Source organism: Astyanax mexicanus, chromosome 5 (assembly GCF_023375975.1).
Source record: "Astyanax mexicanus isolate ESR-SI-001 chromosome 5, AstMex3_surface, whole genome shotgun sequence".
NCBI classification, from domain to species: Eukaryota; Metazoa; Chordata; class Actinopteri; order Characiformes; family Acestrorhamphidae; genus Astyanax; species Astyanax mexicanus.
In genome coordinates this window covers 49,099,524-49,122,983 of record NC_064412.1, presented here as the reverse complement: position 1 = coordinate 49,122,983, position 23,460 = coordinate 49,099,524, and the positions used below count along the sequence as shown (strand labels likewise).

Below are 23,460 nucleotides of genomic sequence, written 5' to 3'. Positions count from 1 at the left end.
TATCTAGCCCCTGGAGAGAAGTGGTGTAAAAAGAATAGGACTTCCTGGATCAGATGTACAACCTAAAGCAGACATGAACCTATTGCAACCAAATAAAGCTATTAAAAAGTTTTTTTTTCTGGACATTAGAAACAGTTACTCCAGCAAAAGCAAGACAAGCTCTTTTTAATACACTTGATTTAAAAAAATAATAATGAGCAGACGTCTCAATACATTTGTCTCTCCTCAGGAGTTCACCAGTTACCTGCAGAAGCATGACGAGGTTCTGACTGAGCTGGAGAAGGCGACGAAGCGTGTGAAAAAGCTGGAGACGGTGTATAAGGAGTTTGAGCTGCAGAAGGTCTGCTACCTTCCCCTCAACACCTTCCTCCTCAAACCCATCCAGAGACTCATGCACTACAAACTGATCCTCGAGCGTCTCTGTAAACACTACTCCCCCGAGCACAAAGACCACCACGACTGCAGAGGTGATGCCCCCACACACACGACCTGTAGCTGTCACTTTAACCCATGTATTATCCTTTAGAAAAGACTGTACCGTATTGTTCGCACTATCAAATCAAATCAAATCAAATTTATTTGTATAGCGCTTTTTACAACAGGTGTTGGCACAAAGCAGCTTTACAGAAACATGATTACAGGACAAAGAATCAGGCAAAACATTAAACATAGAATATACATAATACAGAACCCCCAGTGAGCGCGGAGGCAAGGAAAAACTCCCTCAGAGCTGCAGGAGGAGGAAGAAACCTTGGGAGGACCAAGACTCACATTAGGCGCACTTAAAATCCTTACATTTGACAGTGTGCCTTAAAATCCAATGCACTTTATGTATGAGCTCTACCAATCAGGTATTAAGGAGCAGTAAAGACACTCCGTTAGAAGGGAAACATGGTGACGCCCTTGTTCCTTATTATTGTTGCTTAAAATGCGCCTTATAATCCGCTGCACCTTATGTATGAAACAAGACCAGAAAATAGACATTCATTGATAGTGCGCCTTATAATACTGTAAAATACATTCTTGCTGACAGGAAGAAAAAATGATTACATTTATATTTTGTTCAGTTTATCTTTATTTTACCACCTTTCTTACCATTGAATAAATTAAATTACCTTAATCTATTTTGTCTTGCTTTGCAAAAAAAAAAAAAAAAAAAAAACAATTACAAAACTACCATTTATCATATACCAAGTTTTTAGTAAACATTCTTGTTTAATCACCATTTTCTGACAAATATTTTTATTTACATTTGATGATTAAGTTGTGTGGATTTTGTTTTCCAGAGAAAAAATAAAACCAAGCAAATAATTATTTAATTAAGTTGAAATAATTGTGTATCGGAGGAACCATGTGCTAGTCCTCACCCTCCTGGTGTTGGGACATCTCTAGTCAAAGGGGGAGTACAGGTAAATTATGGTGGGATTATCAAAATTGCTAAATTGTGGAACAGAGTGGGATAAAAATAAAAAAGTAAAATAAAGATGTTATATATATATATATATATATATATATATATATATATATATATATATATATATATATATATATACACTGCTCAAAAAAATAAAGGGAACACTCAAATAACACATCCTAGATCTGAATGAATGAAATATTCTCATTGAATACTTTGTTCTGTACAAAGTTGAATGTGCTGACAACAAAATCACACAAAAATCATCAATGGAAATGAAATTTATTAACCAATGGAGGCCTGGATTTGGAGCCACACACAAAATTAAAGTGAAAAAACACACTACAGGCTGATCCAACTTTAATGTAATGTCCTTAAAACAAGTCAAAATGAGGCTCAGTATTGTGTGTGGCCTCCACGTGCCTGTATGACCTCCCTACAACGCCTGGGCATGCTCCTGATGAGGTGGCGGATGGTCTCCTGAGGGATCTCCTCCCAGACCTGGACTAAAGCATCCACCAACTCCTAAACAGTCTGTGGTGCAACGTGACGTTGGTGGATGGAGCGAGACATGATGTCCCAGATGTGCTCAATCGGATTCAGGTCTGGGGAACGGGCGGGCCAGTCCATAGCTTCAATGCCTTCATCTTGCAGGAACTGCTGACACACTCCAGCCACATGAGGTCTAGCATTGTCCTGCATTAGGAGGAACCCAGGGCCAACCGCACCAGCATATGGTCTCACAAGGGGTCTGAGGATCTCATCTCGGTACCTAATGGCAGTCAGGCTACCTCTGGTGAGCACATGCAGCCCGTGCAGCCCTCCAAAGAAATGCCACCCCACACCATTACTGACCCACTGCCAAACCGGTCATGCTGAAGGATGTTGCAGGCAGCAGACTGCTCTCCACGGCGTCTCCAGACTCCAGACAGTCACGTCTGTCATGTGCTCAGTGTGAACCTGCTTTCATCTGTGAAGAGCACAAGGCGCCAGTGGCGAATTTGCCAATCCTGGTGTTCTCTGGCAAATGCCAAGCGTCCTGCACGGTGTTGGGCTGTGAGCACAACCCCCATCTGTGGACGTCGGGCCCTCATACCATCCTCATGGAGTCGGTTTCTAACCGTTTGTGCAGACACATGCACATTTGTGGCCTGCTGGAGGTCATTTTGCAGGGCTCTGGCAGTGCTCCTCCTGTTCCTTCTTGCACAAAGGCGGAGGTAGCGGTCCTGCTGCTGGGTTGTTGCCCTCCTATGGCCTCCTCCAAGTCTCCTGGTGTACTGGCCTGTCTCCTGGTAGCGCCTCCAGCCTCTAGACACTACGCTGACAGACACAGCAAACCTTCTTGCCACAGCTCGCATTGATGTGCCATTCTGGATGAGCTGCACTACCTGAGCCATTTGTGAGGGTTGTAGAGTCCGTCTCATGCTACCACGAGTGTGAAAGCACCACCCACGTTCAAAACTGACCAGAACATCAGCCAGACGGCATAGGGTCTGAGAAGTGGTCTGTGGTCCCCACCTGCAGAACCACTCCTTTATTGAGTGTGTCTTGCTAATTGCCAATAATTTCCACCTGTTGTCTATTCTATTTGCACAACAGCAGGTGAAATTGATTGTCAATCAGTGTTGCTTCCTAAGTGGACAGTTTAATTTCACAGAAGTTTGATTTACTTGGAGTTTTATTGTGTTATTTGAGTGTTCCCTTTATTTTTTTGAGCAGTGTATATATATAGAGAATACAGATATTTACTGATTTTTTTTTTATTATAATAACTGACATACTGATATGTACAGTATATATAATTATTATTATTTATTTTTTGTATGTACTTGTTTGCTCTTCCAGAGGCTCTGAAGGAGGTAGCAGAGATCGCCACTCAGCTACAGAGCAGCCTGATCCGCCTGGAGAACTTCCAGAAACTGACGGAGCTCCAGCGGGATCTGATCGGCATCGAGAACCTCACCGCTCCTGGCAGGGTGAGCTCTGCGTTTTACTCCTGTAACTCATTTCCAACTAAATTACTGTATACTTTCAGCAAAATGATGCTTACATAGTTTTCTCAGATGCTGGAAGCCACAATGCTGAGGTTATAAACTCAATGCTGTCGACTAGGCTTGGCTGTTGACCAATCACAGTGGATTACATGCTGAGCAGATGCTACATTACTTAACAAAGCAACTGAATAAAGAGAAAGTAGATTAAACTAGCTTATAACATCCTCTCTGTGTTTTTTTATTTTTTTTAAGGAGTTCATCAGGGAAGGCTGTCTCTACAAGCTCACCAAGAAAGGCCTGCAGCAGCGGATGTTCTTCCTGGTCAGTTCTTCACCAAAATCTTTTTCTCTATGTATCTCTCTTTTTTGTGTGTGTCTATGGGCCTGTTTACATCTAGTTGTATCTGAGTAGTGTCTGGATCTACGGATTCTGTTTACACTTGTCATTAAATTGCATCCCTAGTGTGATCAGATGAGATCTCATCTCATTTTTTCTACACAAAAAAATGAAACCATTATGTACCGCATTTTACTGACTATAAGGCGAACCGGATTATAAGTCACATCTTAAGGGACACTATTAAGGATCATGGGTGGATGTTAATCTATTAAACATAATGCATTTCCGTTTAACTACAGTAAGCTTAGATTTTCAGTATTTTAGCGTGGTTAGCAGCAGTTAGCTTTACATTGAGAACCCTGAGTGTTTCGGTAAGCCAGGGTGATCTCAGATAGCAGTTCGTCCCACGTAGCTTCTTTTAACACGGTAAACATGCAGACTACAGTCCGATATTCTCACCTCTGAGCGGCGAAAGAGCTAGCGCTTAGCACAGTTAGTGGCTAATGCTAATAATGCTCCAGCCCTGGTGCTGGAGAAACTTCACTAAAACTCCTGTATAAAAGCTGTACTTCAGCGAAGTGGCTTTACTGCTCCTTACAACCTGAATACTAGAATTTATGCGTAAGACGCACCAGATTATAAATTGCACTGTCAATTTTTGGGAAAATTAAATGATAAGTCTCTGGTTTAAGTGTGCCCTTATGGTGTGATCAATATGGTACAATAACTTCTAAATACAAAGGTTTCTGATCAACATTTAAAAGTAAAGTAGGTGGGTTTGCAACTTAGTGGAACCATAGGTGGTTTTCACATTCCAATAATGAATTGTTCCAAAAACAATCAAGAATGAAACAATAAAACAATAAAAATCTTAATAGACTGAAATGCAGAAATGCCAAGTTTACCAAGTAAATTACAATTGGTAAATAATAATAAATAAAAATCTAAAATAGAATAGGTCTACTAAAGCAGGTGGTGCACTCTGTGTAGGTGATTTTAAACAAGCAATATAAATAAGTGAACCACCTTTATCGACTCCACTCTTCTCTCATCTACCAGTAATCACACATACCAACACACACACACACACCCAGCGAGAAAGAGAAATATACTCATAGTATATTTATACTCACTAAAGACATGTTTATAATGCATTATGAATTTTGCTTATAATGCATCATTAGCTGTACTGTGCTAATATGTTAAATCAAAATCAATTCAAATGTATGTATATATCGCTTTTTCAACTGATGTTGTCAAAAAGCAGCTTTACATAAATCTGATTGCAGATCTGGGGGTAAAAATATCAAGTGTCTGTCACAATTAATGGTGTATATTCTCATGATGGACTGGCACTTTACTTGGAGTGTACATCAACTCTATACAACACTGTATTACCATGTTTATAATCCCTTATGAGTGCATTTTAATGTGTTACGAGTGTGTGACTGTGTATTGTTTCGAAATCAAAGTTTCTCTATTGAAAAGGGGAAAAAAAAAACGATACCCAGCTCTAGTTAGGAGTGTGTTTACAGTTTCAAAATCTTGTAGACAGAAAGTGAATGTATTTTGAGTGATTTTATTTTGATCTTTTGTGATTCATTCCCCCAAAACTTGTTAATTTCAGGTGTAAACAGGTTCTTTGATCTCCTTATCTTTTGACCCCCCTCTCTCCTGTCTCAGTTTTCAGATATGCTCCTGTACACCAGTAAAGGTGTCACCGCCACCAACCAGTTCAAAGTTCACGGCCAGCTTCCTCTCCACGGCATGATCGTAAGTACCTGGCTCAGGTTCAGCTGTTTGAGTCTGTTCCCTCAGTTCTGAACACAGTGTCCTGAACCCCGCTGTGTTTATCGGGGGGTCGTTTCGTGGTTCTGTGGCTCTCTGCTGTGTTTTTAAGCGCCTGGCCTGCATTGAACTGCGAGTGCAGCTGGGTTTGGCTGAGTTCAGTCCGTACTGTACACTCCTCGTCAGAGAGACCCATCCGTCATGTTCACCAGCTCGTCTGTAAATCCTCTGAGATGGATGAGTGTGTCTAAACAGAGCACGCCATCCTGACTCAGAGTGGATTTACTCCAGCATGCAGCGAGCGCTCCTCATTTTTCTTGTTTTCTGCAGACAATTTTAGTTTAAATCAGAGAGAGCTCAGAGGCTGAACTGTATAAAAATGATTTGTGAGGTTTTGCAGCACAGTAAATAAAACCAAATCATATCAAATCGAATGTTCACTGGGCTGGATCTGTGTGTGGCAGTCTAGTATGTGTTAAAAAAAAATAAAATAAAAAAATGTTTGTGTGTTGTGTACGTAGTGTAAGTATATACAGGTTATTGTTAATGATTATGGCTTACAGACAATGAAAACCCATAAATCAGTGTCTCAAAAAAATTAGAATATATTATATTGTATAAGATCAATTGGTACTTTTGGCAGTGTGGGCAGTGTGCCAAGTCCTGCTGGAAAATGAAATCCACATCTCCATAAAAGTTGTCAGCAGAGGGAAGCATGAAGTGCTGTAAGATTTTCCGGGACAACACTGCAGCTGTAAGCCATAATCATCAACAATAAAAGAAATAAACTTTAGAATAAATATCCTTGTTAATTTAGTCAATATAAATACCTCAAAAATACTATAGTACAAATCAGTTTTTAACGACTAAAATTTGTGATTTTTTGTATGTTCCTTTCAAGCAAAAAAACATTTTGTGATGTAATGTAATGTAAATTTATGTAGCAGAATTTATAGTCCGTGTATTGTGCTTTGTTGTTTGTCTGATGGGATTTAAAAAAATAATAAGTCCTCAAGTAAAACTTATAATAAACTACACTTAGTAATGTGTAATTTATTTAATTGTAAAAAAAAAGTGAAACTTTTTATGAAAAAACTGTAAATAATTGTGATCTGTGTTTAATATTTGTCTTCAGCCAAATGTTTCAATTTGTTTGAATTTGGCCATTTTATTTGTGTGCATCCTTACGTACATGTGGAAAAATGCATCCAGAACATGTAGTACTCTGAACTTGATTTATTCAAAAGGCTTAATAATTGTCCACTGCTAAAAAAAACGGTCCAAAATTTGGAAATAACAAGGACGGCAGAATAACTCTTCAATGTTTTAGTGGTCTGTTGAACACACCCCTGTTTAAATGGTGTGTTTGGGCATGGCAGGGGGAGGTGTTTGACGTAGTGGACATGGATTTATGTTGGGTAATGGTTTGGGTTGGCAGTGTGGGGGGAGATGCTTGGGGTCAGTAGGCATGGTTACATGTTTGGTATTGGTTTGGTATGGCCATGGGGAGAGATGTTTTTGTATCCATGTTTGGTAATGGTTTGGTATGGCCATGGGGGGAGATGTTTGGGGTCAGTGGGCGTGGCTTAGCGTTGGGTAATGGTTTGGGTTGGCAGTGGGGGGAGATGTTTGGGGTCAGTGGGCATGGATCCATGTTTGGTATTGGTTTGGTATGGCCGTGGGGGGAGATGTTTTTGTATCCATGTTTGGTAATGGTTTGGTATGGCCATGGGGAGAGATGTTTTTTTATCCATGTTGGGTAATGGTTTGGTATGGCCATGGGGGGAGATGTTTGGGGTCAGTGGGCGTGGCTTAGCGTTGGGTAATGGTTTGGGTTGGCAGTGTGGGGGGAGATGCTTGGGGTCAGTAGGCATGGTTACATTTTGGGTAATGGTATCATATGGCAGTGTGGGGAGATGTTTGGGGTCAGTGGGCGTGGCTCAGCGTTGGGTAATGGTTTGGTATGGCAGTGGGGGGAGATGTTTGGGGTCAGTGGGCATGGATCCATGTTTGGTATTGGTTTGGTATGGCCGTGGGGGGAGATGTTTTTTTATCCATGTTGGGTAATGGTTTGGTATGGCCATGGGGAGAGATGTTTGGGGTCAGTGGGCGTGGCTTAGCGTTGGGTAATGGTTTGGTATGGCAGTAGCACGGCCCCAGGCCTCTCTGTCTCCTAACCTGCATGTCTCTGTTCACTCCTGCCTGCAGCTCATTGTACTGGATGCTCCGGTGAGTATGAGGAAACTCAAACTCCCACAATCCTTCACTCCCACAGACTGCACCACCATATCCGGTGCTTCCCCAGAACCCACCTGAGCACTCTCCCTGTTAACCCCATCACTTTTTCGCGCTTAGCTCTTTACTGCTTCAGTAGAGGCACAGAATAGACTGAACACTGCTCTATAGGCCATTATCTCTGAAAAGTTAAGTACTTGAGTCTCATCACTGATCAAGCATAACATTATAACCACCTCCACTGATCATATAGGATGCTATGTAGTTGTATCATTACAAAATGTATTTTATTATCCTTCTTTAACTCTAATCAATGGTCAGGACCCCACAGGAGAGAAAACCACCACAGAGTAGCTATTATTATTTGGCTGCAGTGATTATCACTAATTAGCATGGTGGTGGTGTATGAGTGTTATGTTGGTACAAGTAGATCAAACACAGCAGAAGTGCTACTGAAGTTTTTAAACACCTCAATCTTACTGGTGAAAGGAGGACAGTAATAGAAAGCAGAGAACTGAAACAGAACTACATAGAACTACAAAATGTTCTATATGATTAGTGGAAGTTATGGTTAATGGGTATATATTACATGGTGTAAATATACACAAAGTAGTGTGTGAGGACTGACTGGATTTTTGTGTGTTAACCCCTTGTGATGTGTGTGTTGCAGGTGGAGGAGAGTGAGAATGAGTGGTCAGTCCCGCACTGCTTCACTATCTACTCAGCGCAGAGGACCATCGTAGTGGCTGCGAGGTGAATACACTACAGTATTACAATTTTTGAACACTTATGTATTACATTACATTACATTTGGCAGACACTTTTGTCCAAAGTGACTTACAATATTGAAGTGCAAATAATAGAAGAGATTAAGTACAAAAATAATAGAAGTTAAAAATAAAGCATCTATAGATAGGGCCTCAAGGAGGTCAGAGGGAAATAATGGGATAGAGGAGTAGAGAAGAGGAAGAAGGAGATGAGGTTAGAATTAGTTAGTTTGTTAGAGGTGTTAGGAGAGTAAGTGCTCTTTGAAGAGCTCTGTCTTCAGGAGTTTCTTAAAGATAGCGAGAGATTCTCCTGTATCATTGCTGTCATTTAAAAAATGTATATTCTAAAACTGCAACAAAGTTTTCACACACAAGAACTTCAACAAAACTCTGACACTTTTCTCCATGTAGGTTAGCAAAATTATTGAAATTAGCTTGGGTCATTTGCTGCTTTTTATTATTTTTACTGGATATAATTTACTGGATATAATACTGGTTATATTACATTGTATTTTTTTGACATACTGATTGAAAAGGAAGTAATGCCATAAGTAGAAGCATTATGTTACTAAATGATCCAATCATGTAACCCTACACTCAGCACTGGGAGCGGATAGCTTCTGCACCTGCAGCAAATTTGAAGAGAACCCCTGTCCATCGATTTCAGGAGGACCAAAGATCTGTACTCTGGGCTCCCAGGCTACCAAACCGCTTTCACACTCATTTAGTTGGCATTGGCATTTAGCTTACGCTCTTTTTCAGAGCGACTAATAAGGTTATTCCTATTACAGAGTTGAGCCAATGTAGTGTTAGGAGTCTTGCCCAAGGACTTGTATTGGTGTAGCACAGCATAGTCACCCAGAGCGGGAATTGAACTGCTGTCTCCCTCATTATGTGGAAGCTCACTGGCAGCTAGTGGTGCACCACACCAATCACCACTCAAGAATCAAGTGTGAAACACCTTAGAATGCTGACATTATGATCTGAGGATTGTGAGCTAAATTTGCAGATCATGCTGATTTCTCCATCAGCAGCCGGAGTCCGAGAGAGCACAGTTGGCCATGCTCTCACTGGGTGGGTGGGTACAGTAGGGGGTGCTCTCTCCCCTCGTCACTACCATTGTGATGCTGGTCAGCACAGGCGTCTGTTAGCTGATGCATCGCAATATATCAGTGATATTAAAATGACAAAGTTCTCAAAACACTTATAATAATTTTTTTGGCTATTGGAAATTACATCATCAAAAGTTCCCCTAAAATGAGTGGCTGTGCCAAACCATGTGACCTACCTCTCCCAACTATAGGCCAGTCCAATCAAAGACCCGCCCCTACCGCGGACTGCACCCTAGTCTTTGAAACACATCTAATGTTTGTTTAACCTTTGTTTTGCTTCTTCAGCTCTAAGTTGGAGATGACTAAGTGGATCGAGGATCTGAACATGGCAATAGACATGTCGAAGAAATCTCAGGAGAAATCCGATCTGCTGCTGGACCCCAGCCTGTGTGACCGATCCAACAGTAAGAACATCTCAATGTGTCTTTAGATCCCCAATAAACAGTGAAGCACCAGCTTTTGTGTTTAATATAAATCCCTTAGTTTATCACCGCCTAGCATGAGATAGATACAGTATAAAACCCACCCCTCCCAATCACTGTCCCTCCCTTTTCTCCTCCCCCCACCCTCTTCCCCTCCTCCCTCTCTCCTCTCCCTGCATGCTCTGGCAGGGTCGTCTGATGAGGTATCTTTGGAGCAGGAGTCGGAGGATGATGTAAACTCGTCCCGCTGCTCTCTGGACAAACAGAGCCACCACCGAGCCAACACCACCATGCACGTGTGCTGGCACCGCAACACCAGCGTCTCCATGTCTGACCACAGCCTAGCCGTGGAGGTAGCATTCCTGAACACTCACGCTAACGCATTTACACTGGCAGGCAAAAGAAATGTCATGTATATTTTATCATTTATATACACCAGTCTGACTGTATCTCTCAAAAGTGAAGCCACGACAGGTTTAGCTCCTCTGACTGGTTGCAGTAAGATGCGTTACTGCTTATGTCCCCATTTTCTATCTTATTTTTCTCTTCAAAACTGTATTTTCATCTCCAGTGTCTAATTCCAACAGTTAGTTAGTTCTACCATCATTGATTATGTAGTGATTCTACTGAATTTGGATTTGGTACTACTTGGTCCATACTAGAACATTAATGTAATGAGAGAGTTGACCTAATCCAAATACTTTTTAAATCATTATTTTATCTTCTTTTAATGGCCACTGGTGCGTGCTTACTCTGGCATGAGCACAGGGGTTAAACTGGATTGCATTAGCTCTAGTTCGTTTTAGTGGTAAACAGTGTAAACAGAGCTGAGCTGAGCTCCAGTACTTTAATTTGATAGAAATATAAATGGTATGGTATCAAAATACATGAACTGCACCTTTCTTGCTGGGAAATTTAAACACTTATCGGACAAGCTGAATGTAATGGGGGAAAATCCACTTAGCCTCTGGTCAATTGGGCTGCACTGTAAACTCAATAAAGGCAGTCTGAGACACATGCGTGATGTGGAGAACAGGGCGGGTCTACCAAATCAGTAGGCGAGTCTGGCTCTGCCTCTGGTCTATTGCAATGAGATTGCAGATATTTTTGGCTTTAATTCTGTAGAGTGAGAGGGAATGGAACCTTTGCATCCATATTTTCATTTACAAGGTTATTCCTGTTACAGAGGTGGGCCAATGTGGAGTCTTGCCCAAGGACTCTTATTTGGTGTAGCGCAGCATTCAGTCACCCAGAGAAGGAATTGAACCCCAGTCTCCCACATGATACGATAGCTCACTTACATGTAGTGGTGTTATCCACTGCGCCACTGATATTTTCTAGTCGCTGGTTCTTATTGGTTAAAAAGTAAAAATTTCTTTAACTTAAATTATATCCATTTGATTCCTTAAATACTTAAGTTTTCCATTTTTTTATGTAATTTTTTTTTTTTTTTTACCTTGCTTTCAGAATTTCTGTATATTGTAATAACCCTTCTGTCATAATGCGTATTTAAATGCCAAGTTTTTACCCATGCACAGCCCTAGTGTCAGAAAGAAATCATGGAAAAGAAAAAAAATGCAGAGCACACAGAGTTCCCAGGCAATGCCTTATAGATTTATTAGCATTTTGGTACCGGTCTCAGTCTAAAGGTCAGTGTTACAGAATAAACTAGCCAACAGAATATTGTGCAAATTTACTGAACTGTACTTTTACTCAAGTAAAGGACTAAAGGACTAACCATCTCTACTTTAAATACATATTATCTACCATATATGATCTAAGCACTGGTGAAAAGTACATCTGAGAAATCCTGGTGGGTTGCTAGAGTACAACTTGTGCAGTTTTTCTATGAATGCTCTCACGCCAACGGATCAGCCGGGCGGTACCCCTTCAGGCTGGTCCCAGAAGACACTTGTGAAGCATGGGTCAGTGCACAGCTATGCCCAGGAAGCTCAACTTCCATCCTTTTAACCCTTTCCCTCCATCTCTCCTTACTATCCTCTCTTCCTTTCTCTCTTTTCCAATAGCTGGTTGTCCTCTTCTAGTTTGTCAAATACACTATATGTCCAAAAGCTTGTGAACACCCCTTATAAAGAATGCCACATTCAGTTGTTTTCTTTTTGTACCCATTGGTAAAACACATGAGCAATTGCACAAACGTAGCTCGTCTAGTCACTGAAAGCAATCAAAGTCTTTTCTGGACATTAGAGACAGAAGGGACATCAACAAAAGCCAGATACACACTTTAATGCATTTAATTTCAAAAACAACTATGAATGAGGTGTTCCAGTACTTTTGTCCCTATAGTGTAATTATGGTCTATTATCCTGACCTTTCTCATTCTTTTTGCAACCATTTATTTTTGCTGTCTGTTTTAAAGTGAATGAAATATCTATTCATGCTAATATTTGTCGCTAACATTTGTATTTCTGCACAGTTGAGGTGTAGGCCTGTCACTGCGTTAATAACTGTGTTATTGATTTAGCGTACAAAACATAGACATGATTTTGATTAATTTTGCTTTGCAGTATTTTTTTAAACACTAAAATCTATGTTGGAATATATTTATTCCAATATATATGTTAAGTCTGAATATGCTTACTAACTAAAAGTTAATTGCTCTTTAAAGGGTATAATGCAATTATTATGCTATTATTATTATTTCAATAATGTCTCAAAATAACAGTTTTATCATTTATCACAGTTATTTCTATGAAAATATAGCTCTGGAAAAAAGTAAGAGACCACTTAACGATGTTTTTCCTTGATTTTACCAAATTGAAAATCTCTGGAATATAATCAAGAGAAAGCTGAATGATCACAAGCCATCAAACCAAGCTAAACTGCTTGATTTTTTGCACCAGGAGTAAAGGCGTAAAGTTATCCAAAATCAGTGTGTAAGACTGGTGGAGGAGAACATACCAAGATGCATGAAAACTGTGCTTAAAAACCAGGGTTATTCCACCAAATATTGATTTCTGAACTCTTAAAACTTTATGAATATGAACTTGTTTTCTTTGCATTGTTTGAGGTCTGAAACATCTGCATGTTTTTGTTATATCAGCCATTTTTCATTTTCTGCAAATAAATGCTTTACATGACAATATTTTTATTTGGAATTGGGGATAAATGTTGTGCGTAGTTTATAGAATAATTTTACTCAAATATATACTTATAAATAGCAAAATCAGAGAAACTGATTCAGAAACTGAGGTGGTCTCAATTTTTTTTCAGAGCTCTATTGTTTTTATCAACAATTTCATCAACTGAAGCAGTGCTTAAATGTGTTCCAGCTGTTTTTGTTTTCTCTGGTTTTGAATAGAATGCTAATGCTAACTCTACACTAACACACTTGTTCTGCATGAGCATGCCTCTCACTTTCTTTAACTCCACCCTCTCTCTGTCTATCATTCTGCCTATCTCTCTGTCTGCCTGCCTGTCTTCAGTGTTCAGTTCTCCGGCTGTATCTCCTGAGCTGCCCCCTCGTTATCTGCTCGGGCAGGGCCAGAGACCAAACACCATCACCCATGTGTGCTGGTACCGAAACCAGAACCTTTCACTTACTGATTACCTGCGCATGAACCAGGTACTCTCAGATAGAAATCTCCAGGCTCCTCCCACTGTCTTTAGGAACAGGTTGTGTTTCATCCACCCTGAAATTTTACCCAATGACCCAATGTATACAAACATGGACAGAGCAACATCTCTCAAAGGTGAAGCCACCACAGGCCTAGTGCCTCTGCTGGCTGGTTGCAGTATGATGTGTAGCTCCGCCCACCCCTGTATGTTTCAATGATGAAACAGACCCGCCCATTTCCATCTCCAGTGTCCAACAATTCCAACAGTTAGTTTTCTCTGTGCTAATATTGTCAAATAAAGTGATTAATAAAGTGATTGACAGCCTTGGCCATATGTAGGTTGGCCATAAGTTAGGTACACAATGTGGTACATTTACTCATATAAAATACTGAAAAATATATATATGCATTAAAGAATTTCTATGAACTTTTCTATAAAAGTGCAGTAGATGGTTTCAATGGCCTGTAAATAATTAACAAAACGAAAGTGGAAGATGTAAATGACATTGATTGTAAAAAAAAAAAAAAAGTGAACTGGTTTGCTTTTATAACTACCTATGTGGAAATGTAAATATATATTTAACCTTCTAAAACCTGAACTCTTGCATTGGATGCATTTTATTTATTTCTTTTTGCTGTTTGGGCTAGTTGGCACCTGATTAGTGTAAAAACAAAGATTTATCTTTTTACATAATGTAGTTTCTGAGAAAAATGATGTCCACATATGAGGACTTTAGTTTTATATTTATATAGAACACAATGAAGTCACAATTAGTAATGATGTGCAAATCATTTATTTTGTGCATGAACACAGCAGCATTTTGTTTTTGCCTGAGTGCCCCTTTGAACAATACGGCTTTGTTTGAAAAACACAAATATATAAAGTAAAAAACATGAACATTTACTGTATTTACTGTTAATTTAAATTTCTGAACAAATTTAAAACTGTAGCGTGTTAAACACTTCTGCCACCACTAGGTGACAGTATAATGGCCTCATAAGAGGACACCAGGCCCTTGTAGAGCAAAATTTTGTGTAGTGGTCTAGACAACCCAAAATGTGATGTCCACACTTGTGGACGCCAGGTTCTAAAAGAGGTTAATGGTAAATATGTGCGTACCCAACCATGATTAAATGTCATAGAATGAAAGTTCTCCTTAGTCCGTCTGTTGAGCAGCTCAGTGACAGCAGTGTGTCACTGAACACACTCCTCCACGCTTCCTGATGGTGGTGTGCAGTGGGTGATCACCACTGTTCATAATAGAATGGAGAGCGATGTAGAAAATAATCAAAATAAAGAAATAAGTGAGAAATGGTTGTATCAAACTGGTTTTGACTGGTACTGTAACTAGTCTTTCAAACACACCAGATTCCTCAGTAGGTTGATGAGGCATTTTTCTCTGAGCTGTGAGGAATCCATCAGATTTGTACCATTTGACTCAGACCAGAAATAGCCTGGATTTGGCAGAAGCTGACGGCTGTGGGAGAGAGAGAGCAAGGAGGAGGCCGCTGCCAATCCAAGCAAGACATTCAGCAGAGCTCTGATCATATTCTCTCACAGACTTCAGAAAACTCTGCTATAGACGTCTGTGCGAGACTCATTTCTCAGAGAGATGTTTTTCACGGTTGAGGGACGGCTCTTTAAACTGGGGCTGTAAATGTTGAGCCAGCCGGGTGGTCCAAAATCTGAATTAACGTCTTTCTATCTGTTAATTCTCCTCCCTGTCTACAGAACCAGCTGTCTGGATACCTCCTGAGGAAGTTCAAGAACAGTAATGGATGGCAGAAGCTGTGGGTGGTCTTCACTAACTTCTGCCTGTTCTTCTATAAGACACACCAGGTGCTGGACTACACTACAGACAATGTTTCATACATACATTTTTAAAGTGTGCTTTCTGTAGTGCTAAACATATTTACCTAAAACACCAATCAAACATAATGTTATGTCCATTTTATCCTTCTTTCTGCAGCCATTGTCAATTTTTTTAGCACCCTTGATCATATAGGACACTTTGTAGTACTATAATTACATATTTTAGTCCTGAGCGTAACCCTTCCCCTTGGAACAGATTTACAAAAGGAAGCGAAGAAATGTTCCCCCTAAGAATTGGGACAAGCCTTCAAGCATCCAGTATGTCATCAGGAGCGCTAAAGTTCAGTAACTATCTGCTGCTGGTTAAGTAGTTAACTTTAGGGCTTTATTGTACATCTTCAGAAAGGGGAGAAATTATGCAGAAATTATTATTTTTTTTATTCCTTAATTCCTCTGTGATAAGAAGCTGAAATTAGCTTTGATTAGCTTTTATTCTATTTTATTTCATTTTTCTGTTCCACCTTAAATGCTGCAGTCCCTGCCATGTGTTGCACTGTTTAAGGTGGAACAGGAAAGTTAGTTGGCTAGCTAGCTAGCTAAAGAGATAAACTAATAGCGATCTTTTTTTATGCTTGTTATGAAGAATTTGGCCATAAAACTGTAATTGAAATTACACATTTAACTATGGTAATATAATAATATAGTGCTAATCATCCCTTTTAACAAAAAAAAAAAAAAAAAAACTTAGGCTCAATTCCACTTCATCCCTTGGCCCCACCCCTTTCTGCTACTCCTCTGTTTTTTTTGCGCATGCACGGCGAGGGGTAGGCGTGTCCCGATTCTTGTTAGGCTGGAGGGGTAGGTTAGGGGAAGGGATAGCGCTTGTTAGCCCTTCATACTAGGGTATTAGAGTAGCTAGCCAGATAGATACATTTCCCGTTCCACCTTAAATGGTGCAACAGACAGCAGGGGCTGCAGCATTTAAGGCGGAACGGAAACAAATAATATTTAAAAAATAAGCTTATGAAAGCTAAATTCAGCTCCACTTAACAGAAAAAATTAAGAAATGGACAATAATAATAATAATTATTAATTTTTTGCATCCCCTCCCCAATTTCTGAAGATCTACGATAAAGCCCAAAAGTTAACTAGTTAATCAGCAGCTAGGTTACTAAACATTAGACTTCCTGATGATGTATTTGGTGCTTGAACGGTTCTTCCAATACTTAGGGGGAAAACAGATGGAGCAGCTGTAGGTAGGAGTGTCTAAGAGGGTGGAGGACAGTAAGTGATTAAACACAGTGTTTAAAAACTCCAGCAGCACTGCTGTATCTGGTCCACTCATACCAGAACCAACACCATGCCAGTGTCACTACAGTGCTGTGGTGGATCCTGATGCTGGTTATAATGTTGTGCTTAATTTTTGTATATATATATATCTTTAAATGAACTCTTGTTAACTACGTTCTCAAGACTGTTTGAAGCTTATTACTGTTATTATTTTGTCTTCCCTGTATGCCGTTTTCGCTTTATTTGCCGTGTTATTAATAATACTGAGTAGAGTTTCAGAGACAGCTGTAATAACATCCAGTTTAGACTTGGCCGCAGTTCTGTCAGGGGTTTTCAGAGGTTCATGATTTTCTATTTTTGCTTCAGGATGACTTCCCTTTGGCCAGCCTTCCACTGCTGGGCTACACGGTCAGTACTCCTGGGGAAGCAGACAGCATCCATAAGGAGTACGTCTTCAAGCTGCAGTTCAAGTCACATGTTTACTTCTTCAGGGCGGAGAGCGAGTATACCTTTGAAAGGTAAAGTTCTCTCCATTCTCCATTTGTATCCTTTAGGACTAATAACGGTCAATCTCCCTCACTTTGGAGTTCCATGCAGGATCACACCTTGTGGTGTTAGGATGATTCTGATGAAGGTGAGGTGCCAGTCTAGAATTACAAGGCGAGGAGAAACCTAATCAACACTCATTGCTGTTATGGATTGAGATCCTGCAGTGCCTCTGCTCAAGAAGGATCATGTAAAGCCCATCGTAATTTAGCTTGGGAGAATGTGATGTGGTCAGACACTGCAGGTTTAGAGGCAGAGAAATGCTGAATATGACCTCAAGAACCCCGTTCATATTGTCAAACATGGAGGTGGAACCATTCTCTTTTGTGGCTCTTTCTCTGCTACAGCAAGGCTTCTCTGCATCAAAGAAGTTATGAATGAGGCCATAGTACTTAATACATAGTAGAATTTTTAATGAGAACCTCCTGGCCTCAGCCAGAACACTGAAGAGTGGTCGTGGTTGGGTCTTCCAGCATGACAATGACCAAAAGCATAAGACTAGGGCAAGAAAGTGTGGTTCAAGGAGAAACACACCTCTTTATTTAAAGAGGTGTGGAGCCAAGTCCCACCTGTGATGTGCGCAAACCTGGTGACCGACTAAAGAAGAAAAGGTCAGACCTCGGTGCTTGTCAATAAGGGTTTCTCCATCAAGTACTAAGCAACATTTATACTGATTTGCTTATTTCACCTAATCAAATATAAATTAATTCATAATCATTATTTAAAGTTTTTGTTTTGGAAATTTTTGTTGATATTCTCTTTTTAAATAAACCTACCATAAATATATAAGAGTATTAGTCAACTGACCGCTACTGCCCATAAAGATTGGGTTAAAAACAGCGGAAGCATTCCATATTAAGTGCTAAAGACACTTTTTATGAAGGGGTGAATAACCTGTGAGACTCCAGTGTTCAGTGGTGCTTGTTTTCAGTTTTAATATATTGTTGTGACAGTAAAATTGTTAATGTTTGAGTGGTTCATTGTAGAAATGGAAAAATTAATCTGCTCTTTGTTGTGTTCGCTGATTGTTGGCCAAAATGTGCAGTTGATCAGTTCATATTTATGAGTGTGAGTTTATTACAGCAGCTCTGTGTGAGGCTTATTCTTATAATAGAAGTTTCTTGTTCTTTTTGTTGAACTGCTAGATGGAACTACAGAGCAGGCACTCTGCTGCAGACACTCATTAACTGAACGTGTAAGACTAACACGTCTCATGGAGGAAAGAGATTAAGTTGTTTTTTAACACCTGAAACGTGTTGTGTTTTGTGTGTGCAGATGGATGGAGGTGATAAAGAGTGCAGCCAGCACGGCAGGCCGGGTCAGTCTACTCATCCCTAAAGGCCCGGGAGAGCTGAACGGGAACTGAATCTCGACGAGCTGGAGCTGACTGTACTCCTGGAGCTGGGGGCTGGGCCCTGCAGACTGCCAGGACTCAATATGGCATTGTTTAATTTAATCTTCTTTAATCTTCATGGCTCCTATCTTCATCATCATCATTATCATCTTCATTAACTCTCACGCCTCTAGGAAACCTTGGCTTTTTGGGAATAGGAGATGCTCACAGAGGTGCCCACAGAGGTGCCCACTGACCTGAAGGAGCCTCTTTATCTTGGTCTTTTTAGCCTTTGGGATGAAAACAGAGCTCCACCCTCACCCCGTCAACATTTAACAGAACTTTTACCAAGTTCTGCATAGTGTTCTAGAACCGTTATAAAACCACACATGGCTGTTATTGTTGTATTCAGGCTTTTGCTCTCGTCCCTCACATTTCATTAAAACGGCCAGACCATCATCTCACAACATGGATCATTACGCCAGACAGGGTCGTCTCACGTTTTTAAGCGAATAAGAGCTTCCTGGATGGATTGTAGCGTCAAAACATGCACTCATTTTGCACAAAATCAACAAGAAACCCATTTTTTTTATGTATTTTATTATAGTTTTCTTATTGGGAGATCAGTTACTGGAATGAGCTGGAAGGAATAATGGGCTGGAGAGGGTCTGAATTAAGTCTGGATGGTGAAAAGTAAGTGAACAGGGTGAAGCAGGTACAGATACCTGTGCCTGCCTGGAAGCAGAGCCACAATATAATGTGGTCCAGAGGAAACAGTAGGATGGCACAAGCTTAGAACTCAGAACGTTGGTGTATGTAAGATTAAATTAATTGGTAAAATGGGAGAATATCTATTAGGGGTGGGCAATGTGACAGTATTTTATCGTATTGATGATGATGATGATACGTTTCTAAGTATATCATGGATATTATCACTACATTATTATTATAATAATAATAATAATTATTATTATTATTATTATTATTATTATTATAGAGTGCACAATAATTAGTCAAGTTGATTGAAACTACTGGAACAATTTTTTTTAGTATATATTAGAAATTTACCGACGTTAAAAGATTTTGCCCAAAACTAAACAAAATAAAACATTTTGGCAGACACATTTTTTTAAAGGTTTTTAATCATGCCACTTTTGCAGAAATTAAATTAAAATAATAATTCCTTTTACTACCGAACTTCAGTATGGCCTAATAAATTACTCATTGTTCAATAAATTATATTATACATATTCATACGAACACCAAAAGTGTTTTTTGCCATTTTGGACCAAATAATATCAGTTGCCCAATATTTGGTGCTAGTAAATATCATTATACTCAGTATGAGAAAGTATTTAAAAGTAGCAGTCTCTAAGAATCTGCTGTTGCTGATCGTGATAAGTATTGCATATTGTGAAAATGTCTTTAAATATTGTGATTTTTTTTTTAACCATATCGCCCACCTCTAATGCCAATCACTCACTTTCTTTTTCTCTTATTTACTCAAAAAGAAATGAAAAAATGTTACAAAGCAAGAGAGACACCAGAGATGAAACTGAAATTTTAAGTAATGCCAGATGTTTGTCAAAAAGTGAGTAAGTGTTGAAAGAAAGTGCTCAAAAGTGTGTAATACAGTAAGTGTGCAGTGAGATTCGAGTACTGTTATTTTAAAACTGTCTTATTAGGAGCATTTTCACACAAATCCAGAAGTGTGTTACATTTGTATTCTGCACATTTAGTCTAATTCCTTTTGGTTTCATTCTGCAGTTTAGTGTCTGAGAACATCACCTACATGGGTGAAGCAGAATAGGTGTAAAAGATTTCCCTCATTTTCCTTTTTTTCTGTTTATAAATAAGGTAATCTACAGTTAGAGTAGATACAGTAATCACCAGCATAATTAAGAATTCTCATCTAATGTTTCTGTATTAGCATAACTGGTTAGAAAAATACAGAAACAGGGCTTGTTTATTCTTTATTTAACCACCAGGGGGAGTCAGAGTCAGTGTCTGATTTGCACACAGTTTATTCATCAATACAGTCCTGCCACATTTCCCACAACCCAATGGCAACAAATCCAGGTCAATTGATATCAATTGAAAATCATTTTTTATATAAACACATTTCCAGGTCCATCAGTTCTGACTTCATCTCTGGCCCTTTTGATTCTGAAGATGAGGCTTCAGTTTCTTACATTTTCATTAGAACTGCTTCAGTAAGCATAAGATGCAAAAGAGGTAATTAATTACAATTATAATCAGAAAAAAGGTCAACTGATCCATGTGATGTTTTTTCTTTTTTACAGGTCAAAGTAAGATGTATATTTACAGATCGTGCTCTAAATAACCTGTATTACTAAATCCTTTGCTGTTGCAAGGCCAGTTATATATATTTTTTGAATATATTATATGTGGTGGTTCATGGCAAATCTGTTTTAGCGTAATATTACACCAGAGATACGAGTCGTTACTTAGTTTTTACTGGTACAAACTCAAATTAAAATAATCAAATATTTAACAGTAATCATTTCTGATCTACAGATCTTCCAAGTCAAGTATGACTAGTCACATGACCCGAATCACAAATACTTAATGTAATTCTGACTAATCGTGTGTTACAATTGATTTACATGGTTGTTTACACCCCATGGTTACATGGGGTGTAAAATGCCATGTAAATCAATTGTAACTAGGGATGCACTGAATAAAACTACTTGTCTGGAACGTAAACCAAACTATTTTTACAGGTTTTCATGTATTTTTACAATTTTCTCATCACTGAATAAATTATTTTTATGTTGCTTTTTTTTTAAAAAAAGGTGATAAATATACAGCTTAATATTTCTTATCATACATTAGTCATTAATTGCTATAAATTATTCTTAAACTTTGCACTGTACAGTAAGGATACCTCAATTTTCAGGACTTAGAATGGTAATATAAATTACACTAGTTTACACTAGTTAAGATATTAGTAAACATTTAATAAATCTGAATACTTTTGAATGTTTGACATACAGGTAAATTAACTAATAATGATGTTCAGATGTTTTTGTAATGATTAATAATGTCTTAACTTGTTTATAAATAATTAATTCATTCATTCTGTTGTAAGTACTGGTAATTAATGTAGCCTTATTGTAAAGTGTTACTTATTATTCTCTAATTATTCTCTAGTCTCTTATTATTTATTTGGCAGATGTGGAAAGTGCTTTATTTACCATTTTCCGCTAAATAATTTGGTTTGCCAAATATTCAGTGCACCCCAAATGTTGGTAGTAACACAGTTTGACTAGCCACAATTATTTTAAATATATGTTGTCTTAGTCATGTGACTAGTCTGAAAGACTGTTTAGGCTTGTAGATCTTAACATTTTAACGAATAAATAATAATCATTATTACAGAAATGTTAAATTTGAGTGTTTATCAGGAAAAGCTGGTCCATGCCTCAAACCGCTGGTGTGATATTATGCTAAAAAAGTTAGCCATAGTGTTTTTCATACGGTGAAGCTAAAAAGGCTAAAGGGCTTATTTTTTATATGGGAGTTTTTGATGTAGCCATGTTGTTATGTTTACTTATACGGGCTGGGCTTAACTGTAACTTAACTATACTGTACGTTATTTGGGAGAATTTGATGTGTTACCCATAAATGGGTCGTAGTCTATGCTAGGATCTCTGTTACTTTGGTTTGTTGAATATGCTGTACAAGCCTCTCAAGTTGTGCTTATTCTGTAGTTCTCGGTATGCCCAAATTTGGCACTCTTATTTTCCTCTAATGTTGATTTATTTTCCTCTAATGTTGATTTTTTTCTATGCCAGGAATGAAGAAGGTATTAAAAATGGCCTCCATTATATTATACTTTAGATAAATATGTTCAAAATCTTATTTGTTCTGTTCTGTTTACATTTTTCTCTTAGGCATCACTGGATCCTTTGAATTACAGAGATATTTAACAGTCGTAATGCTAATATTAGACTACACTGTCAAACAACAGCACAAATCAGCACGGACCAGCACACAACTGCATGTTTAACCAGTGTAGTTGAGTAGTATTAGCATGTTTAATACAAGAACCTTATTTTCCCCCTCACAGAAACACCACAGAGCATTAGCTTAGCATGCTTTAACCAATTCTGCAGGATACACTGCTCAACATCACCAACCTGAACATGTTTATTATCTTTTATCTATTTTAATACTTACCTGATCATTATTAAATGAGGATAAGAAACAAAAAAATGTGATACAAGAGCTAAGCTAGCCTGTAATGCTAATGTTTTTCTGTGGTACTGATGCGCAGTAGCATTAGCTTAGCTAGTAATATTAGCATTACAACCCCTTAGGATCCAGTGATGTTTAGGAGAAAAATGCACATAAAACAGAAGAAACAGTTTTTTGAACATATTTACTTGTTACAGAACGTAGTAGACGTGATCTTTTTTCATATATATGTCTACCACAGTAAATAAAAGGTTAGACCCGGTGTTCTGTCAAGTTATGCTACCTTGTGAAACTGTGCTACTCTAGTGTATGTTTAAAGATAAAAATACAAAAAAAAGCACCACATTATGACATGCTTCTGGCAGAGGTGTAGGTATTATATTTGGATAACCTAAATCCCTGTATGAAGGTAAAGTGATTAAAAATCTGTTTTGTATTTCCTAATTGCTTATTTTGTTACTATTAAATGCCACCTACACTTAAACAACACTTAAGCAAGTAATAACATTGAGTGTATGTTGTTTAGTGTGCCCATGGAAAAAACAATTATCATGAAAAACAGAGTAAAACATTAAAAAAGTGGGAGAAAAAAGCAAATAATAAAACTA

General features: G+C 38.6%; 1 protein-coding gene across 5 annotated transcripts in view; it reads left to right on the top strand.

Annotated features, from left to right (window-relative positions):
• Positions 1 to 22,419, top strand: part of farp2 (FERM, RhoGEF and pleckstrin domain protein 2) — a 92,297-nt gene extending 69,878 nt beyond the window's left edge. For 3 of the 5 annotated variants that reach the window (XM_022675446.2, XM_022675443.2, XM_022675441.2), the window contains exons 18-28: positions 230 to 467; positions 3,260 to 3,390; positions 3,661 to 3,729; positions 5,431 to 5,520; positions 7,744 to 7,764; positions 8,441 to 8,523; positions 9,935 to 10,053; positions 10,261 to 10,424; positions 15,382 to 15,489; positions 17,119 to 17,270; positions 18,574 to 22,419. In XM_022675446.2, the coding sequence (XP_022531167.2) occupies positions 230 to 467; positions 3,260 to 3,390; positions 3,661 to 3,729; positions 5,431 to 5,520; positions 7,744 to 7,764; positions 8,441 to 8,523; positions 9,935 to 10,053; positions 10,261 to 10,424; positions 15,382 to 15,489; positions 17,119 to 17,270; positions 18,574 to 18,664 (1,266 nt within the window). In that variant the 3' untranslated portion in view covers positions 18,665 to 22,419. Of the gene's footprint in view, positions 1 to 229; positions 468 to 3,259; positions 3,391 to 3,660; positions 3,730 to 5,430; positions 5,521 to 7,743; positions 7,765 to 8,440; positions 8,524 to 9,934; positions 10,054 to 10,260; positions 10,425 to 13,517; positions 13,658 to 15,381; positions 15,490 to 17,118; positions 17,271 to 18,573 lie in introns of all 5 variants that reach the window. The other 2 variants (XM_022675445.2, XM_022675444.2) reach the window with 2 other exon arrangements.
• Positions 22,420 to 23,460: the final 1,041 nt, after the last annotated feature.